The sequence below is a fragment of the Brassica rapa genome, chromosome A09 (genome assembly GCF_000309985.2).
Source record: "Brassica rapa cultivar Chiifu-401-42 chromosome A09, CAAS_Brap_v3.01, whole genome shotgun sequence".
Classification (NCBI taxonomy): Eukaryota; Viridiplantae; Streptophyta; class Magnoliopsida; order Brassicales; family Brassicaceae; genus Brassica; species Brassica rapa.
The window spans coordinates 33178610-33199386 of record NC_024803.2 but is presented as its reverse complement, the minus strand read 5'-3'; the positions used below and the strand labels follow the sequence as shown (position 1 = coordinate 33199386).

Here is a 20777-nt window from a genome sequence, read left to right as displayed (position 1 = left end):
TAGCTACTATATAATATAACGTTGGTTTGGTTTGTAAGTTGTAACATAACTACACATGAATGAGGCAGACAAGACAAAAATGCTAGGTTTGTAACCCAAGGATCAATGCGAAGCTGTCTTTTTCTAGCAGCCAATAGTTGCAGCTCAGTGCTCTCTTCTCAGATGAATCTAACGAACCGTAAATTTCCGGTTAAACCAAAGTTTAACGGATTGAACCAAATGACTCAATAGTAAGAGACCGGTTTAACGTCAGGTTCCTCTTTTCGTCGGTCGGTCAGAGACTCAGGAGGCAATGAGTCAGCTTAAGGTTAAGAAGATGGGCCTTACTTAAAGCCCTTTATGCATGATTAAGGTTGTCAGATGATTCTTCTTACTATTTCTGAATTTTCATGCACAGAAGAAGCGGCCAAAGGTGAGATAGAACAGAGAGTTTGTTGCTGTTGTGTCACCTTCCCCTTCTATTTCTCTCCTCTTGACCAAGTAACTTCCTCTCTCTCTCTAGCTTACCGTTATTACCGGTTCTCACACTCTGCATGCTTCTGACTAATCACTTTAACTTGTTTTTATTTTCTGTTTGTAAGGAAACATAACAACCTTTGCACAACTTTTTATTTGTTAAATCGCATAAATTATGGGCAATAACCACCTGATTAACAATTCTTATTCCCTCTTCTCTTTCTCTCTTCTTGGTTTGTGAAAAGAAATGATGTTTGAAAATTAAAATATTCTGTTTGGAAGGAAGAAACATATCACATATGATGTTCTGTCCACTACATTATTGTTGATCATCAGAAGTAAACTAACTATTAACAAGATGAGGAGTGTAGTGCTTGTTTCTTTAGCCGCTGCTATAGGCAATATGTTGCAGGGTTGGGACAATGCCACCATTGCAGGTGCATCTCTTTCTTTTCTTCCTCTAAATACTTTATAATAACAAAGCCATGATTAATATTTAATTTGTATTCTGGTGGCAGGAGCTGTTATTTACATAAAGAAAGAATTTCATTTAGAGAAAGAACCAAAGATTGAAGGACTAATCGTCGCCATGTCTCTCATTGGAGCCACTATGATCACAACTTTCTCCGGTCCCGTCTCCGACAAAGTAGGAAGGCGTTCGATGCTAATACTCTCCTCTCTTCTCTATTTCCTAAGTAGCATCGTCATGTTTTGGTCTCCCAATGTCTACGTTCTCCTTTTCGCAAGGCTGCTCGATGGGTTTGGTATCGGTCTAGCTGTCACTCTCGTTCCCATTTACATCTCCGAGACCGCACCTTCTGAGATCAGAGGTTTGCTCAACACTTTCCCACAGTTCTGTGGCTCTGGTGGGATGTTTCTTTCGTATTGTCTTGTCTTTGGAATGTCTCTTCAAAAATCTCCTAGCTGGAGGCTGATGCTTGGAGTTCTGTCGATTCCCTCGGTTCTTTACTTTTTACTTGCGGCCTTCTTCTTGCCTGAATCTCCGAGGTGGCTTGCAAGTAAAGGACGTATGGAAGAAGCTAGACAAGTCTTGCAGAGACTCCGTGGCAGAGAAGATGTTTCAGGTTTGTCTGTAATGAACACTAATACCTAGGCTTGGGCATAAACTTTGAAACTGGAAATCCGAATCGAAAAAATCCGATCCCCAATCCAAAATGGAAAAAAATAATTTGAATGTATCTTGTAGAGAGTGTTACAAAACATAAAAATATTTGAATGTCATTAACCTTCGAATAGGTAACCCGAAAAAATCAAAAATCACTTGAAGATACTAATCTGAATGTCCAAATTAATATGCAATATAAATAATTGAAACATAATATGTATTTTAACTATCAATTTCTATTTATTTTGATATAATATCTAAAAATAAGTATTCAAAATTTAAATAAATACCTTTAATATCCAATTCTATATAAATAAGTATTTAGTTCTTATGTTTTGTTCTTAAATTTTAGATTTTACGTCGGATATCCAAACCTAACCGATATAACCCAAATTCAAACGATATATGATTATTTTATGAGTTTTATGATGTGATACAAATTAAAACCGAAATTGATGTGTTATATCGTGATGCTTACAAATTTACTAGAATGATACATAAAGTGTGATACAAATTAGAAAGAAATCCTAAATATCCGACCGAAACTCCAATGGATACCCACACCCAAGCCTACTAAAGGCTATAGATTATTGGCTTTTTGACATATGACTAACTCGGGCATGGTGTTCTAGGCGAGCTTGCTCTGCTTGTGGAAGGTCTTGGAGTGGGAAAAGACACGTCTATAGAGGAGTACGTGATTGGACCAGACAACGAGGTAAGCGAGGGGGGACATGAACTACCCAGGAAAGACCAGATAAAACTATACGGTCCAGAGGATGGACAGTCATGGATGGCTAAGCCAGTGAAAGGACCGAGTTCTCTAGCATTAGCGTCACGGCAAGGAAGCATGATAACTCGTGCCGGATCCCTCATAGACCCAGTGGTCACTCTCTTTGGCAGCATTCACGAGAAGCTTCCTTCAGAGAACATGAACTCATCATCATCACGCAGCATGATCTTCCCTAACATGGGAAGTATACTGGGACTAATGGGAAGGCAGGAGTCTCAATGGGATCCAGAGAGGAACAATGATGACAGCTCTGAACATGATGAAAGCTTGAACAGTCCTCTGCTCTCTCCGCAGACCACTGAGTCTGGTTCAGTTGGGACCATGCAGGGCAGACAGAGCAGCTTGTTTATGGCAAACGTTGGTGAGACGGCGACTGCTACAAGCATAGGTGGTGGGTGGCAACTGGCGTGGAAGTATAATGATAAGGTTGGTGCAGATGGTCAGAGAGTCAACGGAGGGTTACAGAGAATGTATATTCACGAGGAGAGTTCCAACAACAAAGCCAATAACACTGGCTTTTCGCGACGTGGATCGCTTCTCTCCTTTCACACAGAAGCTGGTGTTTCTGATCAGGGGCATGGATACATTCAAGCTGCTGCACTTGTGAGCCAAGCTTCTATGATTCCTGGAATCAAAGGAGAGACTGCAATGCTGCCAAAGGAGATTAAGGCTGGTCCTGGCTGGAGGGAGCTGAAGGAACCAGGTGTGAAGAGAGCTTTGATGGTTGGAGTGGGACTTCAGATACTGCAACAGGTAATGATTTTTTATTTATTTATTTTTCTCATAACAAGTAAAGGAGAGGAAGCATGTTTGCAGTTTGCAGGAATAAATGGAGTGATGTATTACACACCTCAAATACTGAAAGAAACAGGTGTTTCAAGTCTTTTGTCAAACCTTGGGATAGGTGCAGAGTCTGCATCGCTCCTCATAAGCTGCTTAACTACACTCTTCATGCTTCCTTGCATTCTTGTTTCCATGAGGTTAATGGATGTATCTGGAAGAAGGCAAGTTCTCTCTCTCTCCTTTTGCTTCTCTTTTTAGCTGAATCAAATGTAACATTACCTATGCGTGATTGCAGGTCTCTGATGCTTTCCACAATCCCCATTCTAATACTCTCGCTGCTAACGCTGGTGATAGGAAGCTTGGTGAAGCTTGGAGGCACAGCAAACGCACTGATCTCAACCGCTAGCGTTATGGTGTACCTAAGCTGTTTCGTGATGGGTTTTGGAGCCATTCCAAACATTCTTTGTTCAGAGATTTTCCCTACCTCTGTGCGTGGCCTCTGCATCACAATCTGTGCCCTCACTTTCTGGATCTGTGACATCATTGTCACTTACACTCTTCCAGTCATGCTCAAATCTCTAGGCCTTGCCGGAGTCTTTGGAATTTACGCATTTGTTTGTGCTGTAGCTTGGGTTTTCGTGTACCTCAAGGTACCTGAGACAAAGGGAATGCCTCTTGAAGTTATCTCTGAGTTCTTCTCTGTTGGTGCAAAACAACAAGACGCTGCTAGCTTCGTTTCTGTCTGATGGCTGACTTCCTTTTATCTGTTGTCTTTTTTTTCAACTTATTTTGAACAAGCTAATAATAACAAACCATACACACTAGAGACTTTCTTGGAATCTTGATTCTATAGCTGCAAACTAGGAGATGTTCCCTTTAATAACCATGGATAAGATTCAGAGTTTTATCTATATGTTGTACATCTTCAGAGATATTAATAGGACTGGGCATTTCAGATATCGGTTTGGTTTTGGTAGTTCAGCTAGAGCTAAAAGATCCATTTACTACGTAACCTATTTTTGGTTCACGTTCGGTTTGGGTAGTTTCGGGTTTGATTCGAATAGTAAAGCTAAGAACCAAAAAAATGATTCTCATTTAGTTCCGGTTCGGTTATTTCCAATAATTCATGTAAATTATCGAATAATTAAGATGATTTGGATAAAAATATCATATAATTTGTATTATATTGGATACTCTTTAATAATTTATTTTAAATACTTTTGGATACTTTTAATAGATATTTAAATTATATTTGGTTATGTTTATATATATAATTAATATTTTTATATGTTCAAGTACCCCATTTGATTTTCAATTCAGTTCTTGTTCGGTTATTTCGAATATAGAAATATATGAACTGTTTGGGTATTTGAGGGTTTCGGCCGGTTCCAGTTTCAAATATTTGGGTTTGGATTTCCGGTTCCAATTGTTTTTCCCAGGCCTAGATATTAATCACAACCACATGGGTTAAATACTAATAGGTTTGATATCAAGTGAAGAACCAAAGAGGGATAAGTACATACTAGAGCCATTATGAGGTCTCTCTGGTGCATAGGAAACACTTAATCTGGAAGGACTTAGATATGTTCAAGCTGCCTTTCTCTAGAGGACCGAGCCTTGACGTCTTCTTCTTTCTCCTTCACAAAGGAGAGAAAAGAGTGGATACTTGCCGATGGTGAGCTTCTTCTCCTTATCGATCCCTCTGCTTCTACAGGACAGTGTCTTCCGAATTTACGTATCATCATCACTATATACACTGCAAGAGCAACAACGCATGCCAGTCCACACACCACAAACAATCCCCAAAAGCTCTTAAGCTCCAGCCTATCCACCTCTATCTCTGCGCCTTGCAACGAACAAGCTTTCCTTAGCAACCATTTGTCTCGTATTCTCTGCAAATCTCCGTTCTCTGATAGCTGCAGAATCGCCGTTGAAACGTCAACAGCCAAAGGAGAGTTACGTGGGAATGCCTGAACAATGGAAGAGAGAGAGAGAGAGACATTATCAGTTCTAAATATTATACTAGCTGTTGTTTGGTTGTCACGGAACGATACTCACAAATCCCCAACCGGTTTTAGTGAACTCTTGACCAACTATGCCGAACTCGCATCGGTTTGAGAGGAAAAGCTCTATGTAAGCACGTTCACCAACAATAGCAGCAACACCACCTTTTCCTGGACCATCTCTTAAGGCCTTCTCGTATTCCTCTGGAGACCAAAGAGGGACTAGTCTTGACTCGTGGATCCTGAGCTCGTTAACCAGATAGTCTCTGACAAAGGACCCTTGTGGATAACCAATAGGATCATTGTTTGTTTGCAATGTCTCTATGCCTTTGATTGGTGATGATAGCTGATGAACTGTCAGAATTGACGTGAGGCTGGCGGTGTAACTTGAGTTGATTATGAGAACAATGAATAGCCATATAAGCAGCACTATTCTTCCAAGGTTGCTGACCGTCGTCTCTCCTGAATCAATTCAGCAGAAAACATTGACACTGTTAATTCTCCAAGTGTTTTAAATCTCTATACACTAAAAGGTAAAAAGGCCAGCATCCTAAAACTAACTTTTCTAGGATAAAATATTTTTCCTAGATGGAAAAGTAAATCGAGTTTTGAGGCTACTATAAATACAGGTCTATTGGGTATAAGGGATTGTAAATTTATTTATTCACATAATCAATTTACAAACCTAAATGGGAATTTGCCTCAATTCGGTTTTTGCTCTTAAGTTTCTTTGCTTTCTTCAAGTTTTGATTCGCGTTCGTTCATCTTACACCATTTTCTTAAATGCAAAACAACTAGGAAAGAAGAAGGGGTGTAGGGAGTTACACTTACTATGTGAGAAGAAAAGAGTTGAGAAGCTGAACCTGCAACACAAACGAAACATTTCAGAGAAAAGATGTGAAAAATTGTAAGAGTGTTTTGAATTGAATCCATTTAGTTCCGTTTCTCACCAGAAAGTAGTGATGACTTGTCTACGAGGAGGGCCTCGAAACTCGTCATTGTGTTTGTGCTCCAGACACCAAATGACAGCACCAACTATGAGGAAAGAGGAAGCTGCAATAAGCCACATCTGGGGAGTGAACGGCCTCAAGAACGCCATAGCATTGGAACCTAACTTCCGAACAGGAGCCACCACCACTAGCCCTGACTCCACATACGGCTGTGTAAAATCCGCCATCTTGGTTCTCTCCGTTATGATGGTTATATCGCCAACACCTGCATCGAACACCTGTGTACAAGATCAACATGTCACCAATAGAGACATCATCATTACAGATTCTAAAAAGAGTGCATATCATATGTACACTCACCCCAGCAGTTATCAAGCGCACTAGCTCAGAGTTACTTGGATTATCATGACCATCCCCCAAAGCTACAAGCTCATAGGGAACTGCATAAGGTAGTAAACTGAGAGCGGCCACAAAGACATCAACACAGAAGCCAGTGATGATCCCGTTGCTTTGAACCGACACAACCTCTTCGAACCTGTAACGATTCGGTACTCCAATCCTCAAATGTCTTCCATTGTTCGAGAACACCCACCCACGAGGGGTGTGCGTCGTCTGCCCTGGCCATACAACGCTATGAAGCTTCTGCCCCGAGGAAGATGCGTTCTCCAACTCCTCAGGGGGCATCACAGACAAGCCTAGATGATCAGACCAGTAACCAACGGTCCTGTGACCAGTGCCAATGACATTAATCACATCAAAGGACGGATTCACTAGGTTCCTGTCTTTAGTAAACTTCATCCTACCCGTTAAGCCGACTCTGTCAACCTTCAAGATGCTCTCGAGAAATACATTTCCTCCATCAAAGACTTTGAGAGCGTCAAGGTGCAAGTTCCCACCTCTAAGCTCAGACACAATCGGACTCGTGGAAAAGGAAACGTTTCCACCTCTTTGGAGATAATCATCAATGGCGTGAGCGAGCAGCCAGACAGTGTCATAAGCATACAGTCCATAAGTGCTGAGTCCAACATTAGTTACGTTACGCCACCTCTGAACGAAGCTCTTCTTCATGACCGAGTCAGGAGTGTGCAGGCGCAGCGCGATGACTCCTTGAATGTTATTGGGAAGAGGAGGAGAGTTTGTGTCTATGATGGTAGAAAGCCAATTGGTAGCAATCCACACATAGCCAGAGCTCATCATACCAAGATACTGAGCCACATTGAACACCTCGAGCCCCCAGATGAAATAAGCGTGGACAACAATGATGCGTGACTCACTCAAAGCTACTTTGATCAGCAAGTTAGTTATGTTCTCTCTGGTGGGTTCGGGGGGCAAAGCTGCTTTGTATGAGATTCTGCAACGCTTCTCTGCTAACTTGTCTCCCAAAGCAGCTACACCGTTTTGGCCATAATCATCGTCTCCGTATATTGCGATGACTTCTCTCCAACCGTAGTGGTGGACAATGTCTGCTATGGCGGCCATCTGGAAGAGATCGTTTTGCGAAGTTCTGATGAAGAAAGGGAACTGACGAGGAGACATGGTGGGGTCTGTGGCGGTGAAGGATAGTATAGGAATCTTTAGTTCTGTTGCGACGTGGGAGACTACACGGGCTGATGTTGGTCTTTGAGGCCCTATTATGGCTACTGTCTTGTTCTCCATGAACCGTAGAGCTTTTCAATGTGAAACAAAAAAACAAATCAGACAAAACATCAACAAGAGGATACTTTCATGTGTGTTGACTTACGTTCCATGATGCTCATGAAGCCGTTGAATTTGGTGTCGTGCATGATGATATTGAGTCGAGTGTTGTTGAGAACGGTGGGGTTGGCATTCACGTCGTCAACGGCGGCTTGCATAGCTACTTTGATGACTTTACCAATGAGAGACTTGAATGTGAAAACGGAGCCGATGTTCACAACTTGGGGTCTGGGAGATACATTTGTGGATTGTCCTTGTAGGGGAACTGCATGGCAGAGAAGCAGCAAAAGCAGAAGCCACTTCATCTTCTCAGTTTCAGCAGCTTCCTCCTGTTTCAGAAAACTAAGAGAGAGGTCAAGTTATAGAATGAAAAAAATCACCACCATTAGAAAGCCAAAACTGAGATAAGAAGATTCACCTGTCGCTTTTCCCACAGAGCGTGTGAGAAAGGTGGATCAAGTAGCTGAGTGCCTCTTGATGATCTAAGAGCCTTTGTAAATGGTGGTCACAGAAAGTAAGAAGCATCATTCCACTCCATGACGAAATCTCACTCACTCCATATCCTTGAGTGGAAGCATCACTCCAAGGAAAGAAATATGGCAACTTTGCCCAACCCACTCTCTTATCTCATATGATTACACTTCCACATCAAATTCATAACACCTCATTTTAATAATACTGAAAACACCACTCAGATTTTACACACTGGAAATTAAAAAAAAAAAAAATCTCAGCTTTAGTGCGCAACAAGAAAAACCCATCTCAACTCAAGTCAACACCTACTTCTAGCTTCCAATTGCTTAAATGCCTACTTCTGATAACATAGAGACCCATCACAATCTTATTGTTATGTAGTAATCAAAGAAGCAAAGGAAAATAAAAAGTGTACCACCACTTAAAATTGCCATTAGGGTTTTGGAAATTGATTCAAAGCTCCACTGAGTCTCAGTGACGGTGCCGACGCCAAGAAATGGGGTTTTGAAAAGGTAAAACCTTGACACAACCTTCATAGTTCCTTGCTCAAGCTTCTGTGTTAATAAGAAGGAGAAAAAAAAAGAAACAAAAACATAAAGATTTTATTTTTAATATATTTAAATAAAGTGGGAAGCCCACGTGGCAGCGAGAGAGTTAATCGTTGAGTAAAATAAGGAGGAGAAAAAAAGCTATTTCTATATTTATTTTTAAAAAAGACATGATGATGATGGTTCTGTTTGAAAAAAAGAAACAAAACTGATCGGAATCTGACAAATGGCACCGGAGACAGAAGTTTCGCCGATGGTTAACAATTTGGAGGCCGGAGATGACAACATGACTCACCTGAGCTCCTCCGGGAAGCCACCAAGGAACCTCTCCGCAATGCGACATTGCAACAGCACTGCTTGGTTGATCGATTCCGTTGGTTTTCTTCTTCTTTCTTTTTTTCTTTCTTTAGCTTGATCGGACGTGAATCTTTCCCATCAGATCTCATTGACCTAAATTTCAAAAGTGTTAAAAATCTAACAACGTGAAATGAAAATGACGCAGGAAGGAGAGGAGAGGTTTGGTTTAAAGTCTCCTGAAGGACAAAACTCCACATGGGAGCCTGTCTTCAGATCCGGAAGTTGGTCGGATAAGGGTCCGAAGCGGTCCATGGAAGACGAATTCATCTGCGTGGATGATCTTAAAGACCATATCGGATCATCCACTGGAGCTTTCTATGGGGTAACTGATAGAGAGTTATTATTTATGTTTCTTTCTAAGGGAACACTATTGGATCGAATGACAAAAGACATTGTCGGAAAAGGATGGTTGAAAATAGGATTCATGTAGTGTAATTAGAGAAATATTTTTTATTACATAGCAGAAAAGATATATGGCTATGAAATAAGGATCAAGTGGAATGGAATGGATAGGGTAGTAGAGTTGTAGAAACAATTCATGTAATGTAACATGAGAAATGTTTTTGTTACGTAGCTGAAAACTTATGTGGTTATGAAACAGAGATTACGTGGAACTGAATTGACTTAGCAGTAGAGTTGTAAAAAAAAATATGTTTATTTCATTTAGCTTCATATAACAATATGCTAATACACAAAAAGTCAAACTAGTTTTAAGATTATTGAGATCTCATCAATATGCCCTGATTACCATTAATGTGTTTTGTTGTGAAGGTGTTTGATGGACATGGAGGTGTTGATGCTGCATTATTCACAAAGAAGAACCTTCTGAAGCTTTTAACGGAAGACAAACACTTCCCAACCAACACCAAGAAGGCCACAAGGAGTGCCTTTGTGAAGACGGATCATGCTTTGGCCGATGCTCCTTCTCTAGACAAATCATCAGGGACAACAGCACTCACTGCCCTCATCTTGGACAAGACAATGCTCATTGCGAACGCAGGCGACTCCAGAGCCGTGCTCGGCAAACGAGGCAGAGCCATTGAGCTGTCCAAGGACCACAAACCCAACTGCACTTCCGAGAGGCTGCGCATTGAGAAGCTTGGAGGTGTCATCTACGATGGATACCTTAACGGGCAGCTCTCGGTGGCTCGAGCGTTAGGAGATTGGCATATTAAGGGAACCAAAGGTTCGCTATGCCCGCTAAGCTGCGAGCCTGAGCTGGAGGAGATTGTGCTGGCGGAGGAAGATGAGTATCTTATAATGGGATGTGATGGACTTTGGGATGTGATGAGTAGTCAGTGTGCAGTGACAATGGTGAGGAGGGAGCTGATGCAGCATAATGACCCTGAAAAGTGCTCTCAAGCTTTGGTTAAGGAAGCACTGCAACGTAATAGCTGTGATAATCTTACTGTGGTGGTTGTATGTTTCTCGCCGGAACCGCCTCCGAGGATTGAGATCCCCAAGTCGCATAAGAGGAGAAGCATCTCTGCGGAAGGGTTGGATCTACTCAAAGGCGTTTTGAATGATTTGTGAAGGAACTGAGTGAAGCTGAAAAGGTAAGAAGAGACATGCATTAAGTTTTGTTTTTTAATTTCCTCTTTTGACAGGAAGGACATAGATTCCTTTTTTTCCTAAGTTTTGATTCCATTATTCTTTTTGTAAGGAAGCTTTACCCATTTTTGTACTGTAGATCTTACCATATCTGAATGATTTTTTTAATATTTGATTTGAAAGGATCAGTCTTTGACAGTTAAAACCGTTGCTCGATGAGATTAAACCAAAACTATCAACTTCTCCTCACTCTACAACACTCACAAATAAAATAAAATACAAAACTGTAAACCGTTCCTCTGCGAGGAAATGTTAAATCACCAGAACTCCATGCTACCATCCAACCACTAGCACGTGGTTAACACTATCACAAATATCAAATTAGTCGTGTACTATTGAAGCAACTCTCACCTCTTATATCCACAGCAGCCACAGGTTTATTGCCTGGACTTGCTTCGTTGAACTTTCTCCTCAAATTAAAGGCCTCTTTGGTTTATCTAACGTTCGGTTTCTTCGCAAGTAAACGTCTTTGATCGTCGTGCTTTAAGAGTTAAAGAATCAAGGCCATTATTATTGAGATAGTTATGTTAATGGCATGAGTAAACAGATAACGATAATGGAAAAATATGTGTAATTGTAATTGTATCGAGTCACTGGTGGCTGTGGGAGTATTAAACTCATAAGGGGGTCACCACCTGAGACAATTGCCTCGAGATGACGTCACAAGATCCAAATTTGATACAAGAAAATAACAAACGGAAAAAAAAATCTTTTGGCTCTAACTTGAGCGGCATGTCTTAGTTAGTGTTCACAATGGTCACCCCACGAGTGGAGAAGAAGATGAATCAGCCTCTGGGCTTGTGGAGACGAGGCCTGTTGCAGAAGATCCGGCCATTGGCCCTAACCAGTGCTGCGACTCCCACACAGATGCCCGTCCACAGGAGGGAGAAGAACAAGTGCTTATGCTTGTAATCACTCCCAGCTGCTCAGAGCATTGTACACAGTTTTAGACTAAGTTTGGAAGAAAATAAGAAAATCTAACCATCCAGCAAACGAAGTATCAGACATACCTTGTTTCATAGACATTGTTGCAAACCAGAAACTGAGCAGAACCACCGCCAATGCCACTGGGAAATTCTGAGATATCAAATTACTTTGTTGTTAGACTAGGATTCTTTATATGATGAGAAATTGAGGTTGGGAATGGTTATAATCTTTAATTGATGAATGCTTACTGCTACAGCCTCGAGGCCTCCCTTTTGAGGCACAGGAGCCATGTCCCGGTTCACAGCAACTATGTAGTGCCCTTGCAGGAGATCAATCGCATCCTTTTGCACACAGCCAAAATAAGTAGAGTCAGGACACAAACCAGGTTCAGGCGTAAGTGATCCAACAGGCAGTCACAAACAGTTCTACAACTGAACATCATTAAATTAGACAAGTGTAGCTGCTAAGGATGAAAAACCACTGACCTGCTTAGTTCCATCAGCAAAGTTATTCAGGTAATAGCGTCTGAGGGAGCTCCAACCATCTTTAAGGACACCTTGGGCAGTCCGATGCCCATACCTAAAATTGAGCCAGTTAGAGTAAATGACCAAACACTCCCTTCTTAAACTGACTGCACACTACCTAACAGGGAGGACATATCCAAACCCGAGATTAAACATATGGAAAACGTACCTGACAAAGTCTCCTTTAAGTGCAGGAGTACCAGAGTACTGAATGCTGACGTCATCACCATGATTAGCCCATACTGAAAGGCGCAAGTGCATGAGTAAATTTTGAAAATTTACATCTAAAAATACTGTAACATCAGATTTTCTACAAAGACAAGAGACTGACAGATTTTGTAGCGTTCGTCAAAATTCGGATGGGATCTTATGGTTTCTTCAGCACCAAAAACACCGATCCTTCTCAGTTGAAGTTCTAACATCTTTCGACCGATCATGCTCTGCACATGGCAGAAAGTAGACACCATGGATGAGCAAAGGCCAATGAGGTAAGAGCCGCATCATCATACTGTTATGACTAACCTGGGTGACATTTGTACGGTCTAAGCAATCTATGCAGTTTGTTCGGACCACACCAAGCTGCTCCTTCATTTTATCACCCTTTTCATTCAGTAAAAAGTACCTGTGTACTCAGAGAATGTAAAATGATTTGCCATTTCTTATATAATTATCCATATTTCAAAATTACATAAGTATAAATGTCCAGAGAAATTTATACCCATTTTGTTCAAGAAAGCCCTCGATCTGCTCGTACAGAATTGATAAGCGCTCAAAATGAATATGCCCACAGATTTGATGGAAATCAAAGTGAAGGTATCTACAGGATAAGGACCCTCCTTCAATTAGTTGAAAATAAGAAAGTATAAACGATCTAAGAAGCACATTAGACAACAGATTAACTACCTTATTTCATCTCCAGTAATGTGCTGCATAACACTAGCAAACTTCTCACTTAAGCGCCCCTCACCGCCATGCTGAGTAGAGAAGAAGCAATTGAGGAACATAAAGTTAAAAGTATGAATCATTTTTGGCAGTTTATAGTGTTAACAAGATATATGCATTGCACTTAATTTAAAGATGAAACAGGGCTCGCAAACATGATGTGTATCACAACTTAAGTCACATAACTCCAAAGACACTCATGTATGTTTGAAAGAATATGTACCTTATTGACAAGATCAACTGCCAAAACTGATCCATATTTTTTCCTTAGGTCCAAGAAGTGACGTTCAGCAATCCGTGTCTGCAAGAGACGCGCAAGTTACTTAAAAGAAGTAAAGACTGAAAGAGCAAACTTTTAAACAGAAATTAGGACTCACAGCTTCTTCAGGCTGCACAATCTCAAACTTGGGCTTGTAAGTCAGATCTACAATTTGCTCCCACATAAAAGGCATGGATCCTCTGACCTGAAAATGGAGGAGGTAAAAATAACATCAAGAGTTCAATCATGGATTGAGAAGAACAGTATGAAAAAAAGAAGGAAAATGAATGGTCATATATAAAATGATTAAATATTTGCAGCATAAGGGAATTCACAATGAAAGCGTGTTAAAAACAGCACCTGAACAAATGATGACGTATATCCATTCATCTGTACAATTTGCTCAGTCTCCACAAAATTAGCAACGTAGCCATCGGCATCAGCTCCTCTTCGCCACATACGCGTACCTTGTAAATGATCAAAGATAAGGGGCAAGACACAATCACAACAAATTATTCGTCATCTGAATTTCCTGTAGGCGAGGGCATACATCTCTCCTATCTATCTAAAAGATATAAGCTCAAATTGATGTTCAAGATCGTGCTTTCCCATTTCTAAGAACAAGTCCCATCAAGTAGTGTTGGATTCCTTGCTATAGTCATTTAGTAGAAAGATCATAGTAGTCAAACAAATGGCTGACGTCCCAGCGAGCTACTTACACATTCACACTAGACATCCATACAATTAACCTATTGAAACTTCCCCATTCTTTTGAACTGTTACTCTCGAACAACTTGAAATCAGGTAAAAATAGTACAGAGAAATATGTACCGTTTCTCCTAGTACATCTTCTTGCAATCAGAGTAATGTCAACGATATCTTTCCCAATGGCCGTCTCAAAACTATTAAAACGTGACTAATGGTTAAGGAAAGATTCGTTCATTAATAAAAGATAGCCACGTAGAGTAAATAGAAGAAAAATGAGAAAAAGAACTGATGAAAAGGATATTCCCTTGAATTACTGGAAGCAAAAACTGATCAAGCTGCAAACGGAAGACAAAAAAAAAGGTAAGATATTCTGCAAGTAGGAAAAACAAGGGGCTGTGAATAAAAAGAACATCAGAAACACAGACCTTATTATCGATAAGAACTTCCAACATGTAATTGTTCCAAAGAAACCTCGGCTCAGCCTGTTGTAAAAAAGGAAACATCACCAAAACAAGTTATTCTCAATTGTCACAAACAAGCAACAACGAAAGAGGCTAATTAGTGACTCTGATGAAATTTGATCAATTTCACAAAAGTAGCAAAATGATCATCACCTGTCTCCACAGAGGAAGCGACTTAGACTCAGCACCCAAATCATGCAAGCGTTGTGAGCTGAAAATCACAAAAACGAAATATCAAACTAACAGAATCCTTAGGACAGTAGTACAACATATGTACATCAAAAAGGAAGAAGACAAAAACCATTTACCTCAGCGTTAAGTTAACTTGATATGAGAAAAAGAGACCAGTTGTCTTTTCTGCGACACTAAGCAGCTTCGAGAACTCATTCTCCATCTTTTTCTGCCAGAAACGATACAAACACGTTGAGAGTCAAGATCCATCATTAATACTGCCAACAGAAAACTGAGAGGACACAAGAGTTTTTTTGCCTACCTGTTCTTCAGGGGAGTTTTTGAGGGAATGATCACAAGGAAGAACCTTAAGCGATGTAATTTTGAAAATAGGATGGCCGAGAAACGAGCCAACACGCTCACTCTCTGTCACAACCACCAAGTATGATCCTGAAATCAAATAACATTGCAATCTAATCAAAACTCTAGCATGTGTTTTCAAATCTAAAAGGACAACACTAAGAGGATCCGTAGATTCTAACCAGCAAGGAGCTTCAACATCCCAACCACGCCAGAAATGGGGTGGATTTTAGGAACGCGCAAGGAATCGCATTCTCCGACTTGATCTGAGACGCAAAGGAAACAGGATTTTGAGATATCAAAAAGAGAGAATTCAAGAAACGTTGTGAAGATTAAGAAGGAAGAACGAACCGATGAGCTTCATGGAAGCGTCGACACGGCTAATATCCAAACACGGAGCGCCTGAGCCATTCGCCGGCTCGATGATGTACTGATCGGGAAATTCCCATAGACGTAAACGGGAATGCAATTTGTTCCGAGAATCCATTCTAAAATCAACTATAAAAGTTTCACAAATCGCAGAGGAAAGGAAGAAGAAGAAGATAATGATCGAAGGAGAAAGGAAGAAGATCACCTGAGATCTGAAGTGAATTATACGACGACGAGGCGAATTGAAATATGGAACGTGCTAATTAATGATTATTTGTGTTAATCGTTGGATCAAGTCGAATTTTAGTGGGCGACCACCACGTACCTTTCAAAGCCAGCTAGCTTCTTTGAGGTCGCCGGTTCGTTTCGAACTTTTGATATAACACAATAGCACATCATGTTATTCCCTTTAATTAAAGTAACTAGATTTTGACCCGCGCTTTCAAAGCGCGGGTTTATTTTTGTTTTTTTTTTCAATTGACAAATATTTAGTAAATGTCACATTTTCATATATTTGTGTTTTATTTTATAAAAGACTTAAAAATTTTATCTTTATTTATCGTATTTCATTTTAAATTACTATTTATGTTAAAAAAAATTAAATTTTATTTTTTAATGAATTAAGTTGGTATAACTCTGATAAATTAATTTTATTATGGGGTTAATATTTTAATTAAAAAATTATATACTTTTAATAAAGATTTATACTTTTCAATAAAAAAATTTAATTATTTTTATGAATACTTAAATTATATTAAGAAAAGAAAAAAATAATAATTAAGAATAGTTGAAAAAAATTATTTGAACTTGGACTCAATGGCCCAAAGGAAAAAAAAAAGTGAGAATTGAATCTGATTTTTTAATAGGCTCAAATGGCCCAAGAGAGATTTGATTTGGGCTGGATCTAAAAATAATGACTCAATATAGATTTGTTATTAATATTACTTAATTGCCCTTAATGAAACATGCAATGTTAGTGAAGAAAACATGCCCCTAAGGTAATTATGACAATAGGATCCTGGTTTAATAGTATAGATGGGACAAATAGTTGGAAATTCTCAATTTGGATATTTCACAAATATAATATTAAGTGTTGAAACCCGTATTCGGACGGTAGAAACTATGCTAGGCGCTAGTCGGATGGCAGTCACAGGCCTAGCGAGTTATCAAAAAGTCGAGGATTAATCAGAATATACGCGGGGATTAGTTTTTATATTTTTAATTATATATACGTATATATATTATTACAAGTGAAAGTTCATTGTAGAAACGTCAATAGTTCAGTGGCGGCTGTCGCTTTAGACTCTGTAAGAGGTATAGGGTTCGAATCCTCCCAGTCGCAAGTTTTCTTTCATTTTTATTAGCGCAAATTCGGAAAAAAAAATTTTAATTTACTTTCATTTGTCCCACATGGCTTAGTTGTGATTGTGACAAAATGGTGCCTTGAAGTTCCCTATAAATAGAATTGACAAGGTTTCCATTATACCCAGACTGATGGGCTTCTTACAGGGGCCCGATTAACCAACAAAGTCTAAATATTTTCTAAAAAATCGGTTAATCGAGCAAATAATCGGTTGTTCAAGCGAATAGTCGGTTATCCGATTAATTAGAGCGATTAGGTCAAACTCGCGGCGCTTGCCCTCCGTCTAACGCCTAGGCGGTTAGGCATCCGCGTTTTTGAACAGGGGTTTTACACTAACAAACCTAACATATAAACAAAAAAAATGGGGTCAATTGACCCCTCCTCCATATGTAATTCGGCCATTGGTTCCTCTCGGTATATACTACTGTATTAGTGTGTTTGTGTCCTCATTTTTTATGTATGAGTAGCCCTGGGAAAAAAATATGGAAACAGAAAAAATGAACCGAACCGAAATCCTCAAATACATGAATGGTTCATATATTACTATATTTGAATTAACCGAGTGGATGTGTAGAAATTTAAGATTTACATGAATTAACCAAATCTTTTGTTTTACACTCTGGTAGAAACTATGCTAGGCGCTAGTCGGACGGCAGTCACAGGCCTAGCGAGTTACCAAAAAGTCGAGGATTAATCAGAATATACGCGGGGATTAGTTTTTATATTTTTAAGTATATATATACGTATATATATTATTACAAGTGAAAGTTCGTTGTAGAAACGTCAATAGTTCAGTGGCGGCTGTCGCTTTAGACTCTGTAAGAGGTATAGGGTTCGAATCCTCCCAGTCGCAAGTTTTCTTTCATTTTTATTAGCGCAAATTCGGAAAAAAATTTTTAATTTACTTTCATTTGTTCCACATGGCTTAGTTGTGATTGTGACAAAAGGGTGCCTTGAAGTTCCCTATAAATAGAATTGACAAGGTTTCCATTATACCCAGGCTAATGGGCTTCTTACAGGGGCCCGATTAACCAACAAAGTCTAAATATTTTCTAAAAAATCTGTTAATCGAGCAAATAATCGGTTGTTCAAGCGAATAGTCGGTTATCCGATTAATTAGAGCGATTAGGTCAAACTCGCGGCGCTTGCCCTCCGTCTAACGCCTAGGCGGTTAGGCATCCGCGTTTTTGAACAGGGGTTTTACACTAACAAACCTAACATATAAACCAAAAAAAATGGGGTCAATTGACCCCTCCTCCATATGTAATTCGGCCATTGGTTCCTCTCGGTATATACTACTGTATTAGTGTGTTTGTGTCCTCATTTTTTATGTATGAGTAGCCCTGGGAAAAAAATATGGAAACAGAAAAAATGAACCGAACCGAAATCCTCAAATACATGAATGGTTCATATATTACTATATTTGAATTAACCGAGTGGATGTGTAGAAATTTAAGATTTACATGAATTAACCAAATCTTTTGTTTTACACTCTGGTAGAAACTATGCTAGGCGCTAGTCGGACGGCAGTCACAGGCCTAGCGAGTTACCAAAAAGTCGAGGATTAATCAGAATATACGCGGGGATTAGTTTTTATATTTTTAATTATATATATACGTATATATATTATTATAAGTGAAAGTTCGTTGTAGAAACGTCAATAGTTCAGTGGCGGCTGTCGCTTTAAACTCTGTAAGAGGTATAGGGTTCGAATCCTCCCAGTCGCAAGTTTTCTTTCATTTTTATTAGCGCAAATTCTGAAAAAAAAATTTTAATTTACTTTCATTTGTCCCACATGGCTTAGTTGTGATTGTGACAAAAGGGTGCCTTGAAGTTCCCTATAAATAGAATTGACAAGGTTTCCATTATACCCAGGCTAATGGGCTTCTTACAGGGGCCCGATTAACCAACAAAGTCTAAATATTTTCTAAAAAATCGGTTAATCGAGCAAATAATCGGTTGTTCAAGCGAATAGTCGGTTATCCGATTAATTAGAGCGATTAGGTCAAACTCGCGGCGCTTGCCCTCCGTCTAACGCCTAGGCGGTTAGGCATCCGCGTTTTTGAACAGGGGTTTTACACTAACAAACTTAACATATAAACCAAAAAAAATGGGGTCAATTGACCCCTCCTCCATATGTAATTTGGCCATTGGTTCCTCTCGGTATATACTACTGTATTAGTGTGTTTGTGTCCTCATTTTTTATGTATGAGTAGCCCTGGGAAAAAAATATGGAAACAGAAAAAATGAACCAAACCGAAATCCTCAAATACATGAATGGTTCATATATTACTATATTTGAATTAACCGAGCAAAACCGGAATCAAACCGAAAACCAAACGGATACTCGAATATCCCAAAAAACAAATTTCAGCTTTCTGATATATGACCAGAAGATCATTAACCCAACTCAACTTGGATTGAACAAGAATAGTGAATAACTTTGTTATCACCGGACCATATTATCTTTTATGTACTCTCTTATATTATAAATATATACTAGAAATTACTCGCGCATCCGCACAGATGTTTATTTTCACTTGTAATTTTTGTTTTAACTAAACGGTATAATATTTATTTATAATTTTAAATGTATTACATAATTGTTAATAATGACTTCTTAAAATATAATAATTTATGTATTATACTGAATAATTATACTTTGTTTGTTTAAACCATCTATTGTATCACCGAAATTGGTACTATATAAACAAAGCTAAACTTTTTATAAATAATTGGACTTATATATATAAAAATATTCTACCGATTCTGTTTATTTATATATTATATAAATTGATTATTTGTGTCATTTTTACTTTATCATTTATCACTACTAAATTATAAAAATTATTAATGTGTTAAGGTTTAAACCAATATTATGCTATAAATTTAGTAAATAAATAAAATAATTCCAAATATCACTGAAAATTATGAACAAATTTATATTACGTATGAATTTAGAATTTAGTGCTTAGAGTTTTGAACATACAATCAGTGTTTTAACAAATGTATAATATTAAACTGCAGATTTTAGTATTAAATACTCTATATGTTTTTAAGAGATGCATATTCTAGACTTTTCACATATATTAAGAAAACTCATTAAATATGTATTTTTTTTTTGTAAATAACAATTTTCCATAAATTTTAGTCAATAGAAATTCAATAAATACCATTAATTTTTTTGAAACTTACAATTTTTCATAAAATCATACATTGAAAAGGTAAAAAATGTATCTTTTTGAAACAAAACTTTTTTCCAAAACATACATCTTTTAGGAACGGAGGGAGTAAGATATATACAAAATATTTTTTCTGAATTTCAAATAGGATAGAAATAGAAAATTATGAGTTATTTGTATATAAAATATTATACATTAGTTATAACATTTGTAAGAAAATAAAAAAAAATTACTCAATACATCACAAATTTTTAACATATAAAACATCAGGAAGTAGTTTCGACTCAAAAATCAAAATAAATTATCAAAACAATTAAAATACAATTACATAAATATAAGTTCTCTATTTATGTGTTCATAGAAATATAAATTATGCATATTGAAAGATAAAAATATATAAAACATGTATATTTTATATGTGTACTTAATATATTTTGACAAATAGAAAAGTTATGCGCTTTTAAAGCGTGGATCAAAATCTAGTTGATACATTATTTTCTCTCACTATTGATCTTTGCATTTATCATATTTTTTTTTTTGAATTTCAACATTTATCATATTTATTACTCCCTCCGTTCCTAAAAAATCCATATTTTATAAAAAAAATTGTTTCAAAAAGATACTTATTTTATATTTTCTATATAATTTTTGTCAACTAATACTGAGAAATTGTGAAGTTCAAGAACATTAATTGCATTTCTTAAAATCTAATTGGTTT

General features: G+C 38.2%; 4 protein-coding genes across 8 annotated transcripts; 2 read left to right on the top strand and 2 right to left on the bottom strand.

Moving 5' to 3' along the window:
- The first annotated feature begins 99 nt into the window (after positions 1-99).
- Positions 100-4289, top strand: LOC103841076 (monosaccharide-sensing protein 3). 2 transcript variants are annotated; one of them, XM_009117589.3, is made up of 5 exons: positions 100-893; positions 975-1541; positions 2215-3125; positions 3189-3376; positions 3451-3901. In XM_009117589.3, exons 1-5 carry the CDS (start codon positions 815-817, stop codon positions 3899-3901), a joined length of 2196 nt encoding a protein of 731 aa, XP_009115837.1. In that variant the 5' UTR covers positions 100-814. The 2 variants fall into 2 exon arrangements, with proteins under 2 accessions (XP_009115837.1, XP_033136980.1); XM_033281089.1 differs by having other exon boundaries at positions 2215-3376; positions 3451-4289.
- A 283-nt stretch (positions 4290-4572) lies between these two features.
- On the bottom strand, positions 4573-8443 carry LOC103841075 (glutamate receptor 3.6). Of its 2 annotated transcripts, none has more exons than XM_009117588.3 (7): positions 8222-8443; positions 7850-8132; positions 6469-7775; positions 6109-6386; positions 5990-6021; positions 5214-5620; positions 4573-5125 (listed from the first exon to the last, which is right to left on the bottom strand). In XM_009117588.3, exons 2-7 carry the CDS (start codon positions 8106-8108, stop codon positions 4733-4735), a joined length of 2676 nt encoding a protein of 891 aa, XP_009115836.1. In that variant the 5' UTR covers positions 8109-8132; positions 8222-8443; the 3' UTR covers positions 4573-4732. The 2 variants fall into 2 exon arrangements, with proteins under 2 accessions (XP_009115836.1, XP_033136974.1); XM_033281083.1 differs by having other exon boundaries at positions 7850-8145; positions 8222-8428.
- A 513-nt stretch (positions 8444-8956) lies between these two features.
- LOC103841073 (probable protein phosphatase 2C 47) lies at positions 8957-10915 on the top strand. Its single transcript, XM_009117585.3, has 3 exons — positions 8957-9198; positions 9328-9504; positions 9954-10915. Exons 1-3 carry the CDS (start codon positions 9052-9054, stop codon positions 10713-10715), a joined length of 1086 nt encoding a protein of 361 aa, XP_009115833.1. The 5' UTR covers positions 8957-9051; the 3' UTR covers positions 10716-10915.
- Positions 10916-11333: 418 nt separating this feature from the next.
- Positions 11334-15928, bottom strand: LOC103841072 (phosphoinositide phosphatase SAC7). 3 transcript variants are annotated; one of them, XM_033281095.1, is made up of 21 exons: positions 15840-15928; positions 15497-15633; positions 15328-15411; positions 15108-15235; positions 14923-15014; positions 14768-14825; positions 14579-14635; positions 14455-14488; positions 14277-14357; positions 13806-13912; positions 13564-13650; positions 13410-13487; positions 13148-13218; positions 12963-13061; positions 12767-12866; positions 12576-12684; positions 12414-12486; positions 12206-12299; positions 11969-12061; positions 11804-11870; positions 11334-11715 (listed from the first exon to the last, which is right to left on the bottom strand). In XM_033281095.1, the coding sequence occupies exons 1-21, from the start codon at positions 15911-15913 to the stop codon at positions 11579-11581; spliced, it is 1860 nt and encodes a 619-aa protein (XP_033136986.1). In that variant the 5' UTR covers positions 15914-15928; the 3' UTR covers positions 11334-11578. The 3 variants fall into 3 exon arrangements, with proteins under 3 accessions (XP_033136986.1, XP_033136984.1, XP_033136985.1); XM_033281093.1 differs by having other exon boundaries at positions 14455-14635; XM_033281094.1 differs by having other exon boundaries at positions 14455-14635; positions 15720-15895.
- Between the last annotated feature and the right edge of the window lie 4849 nt (positions 15929-20777).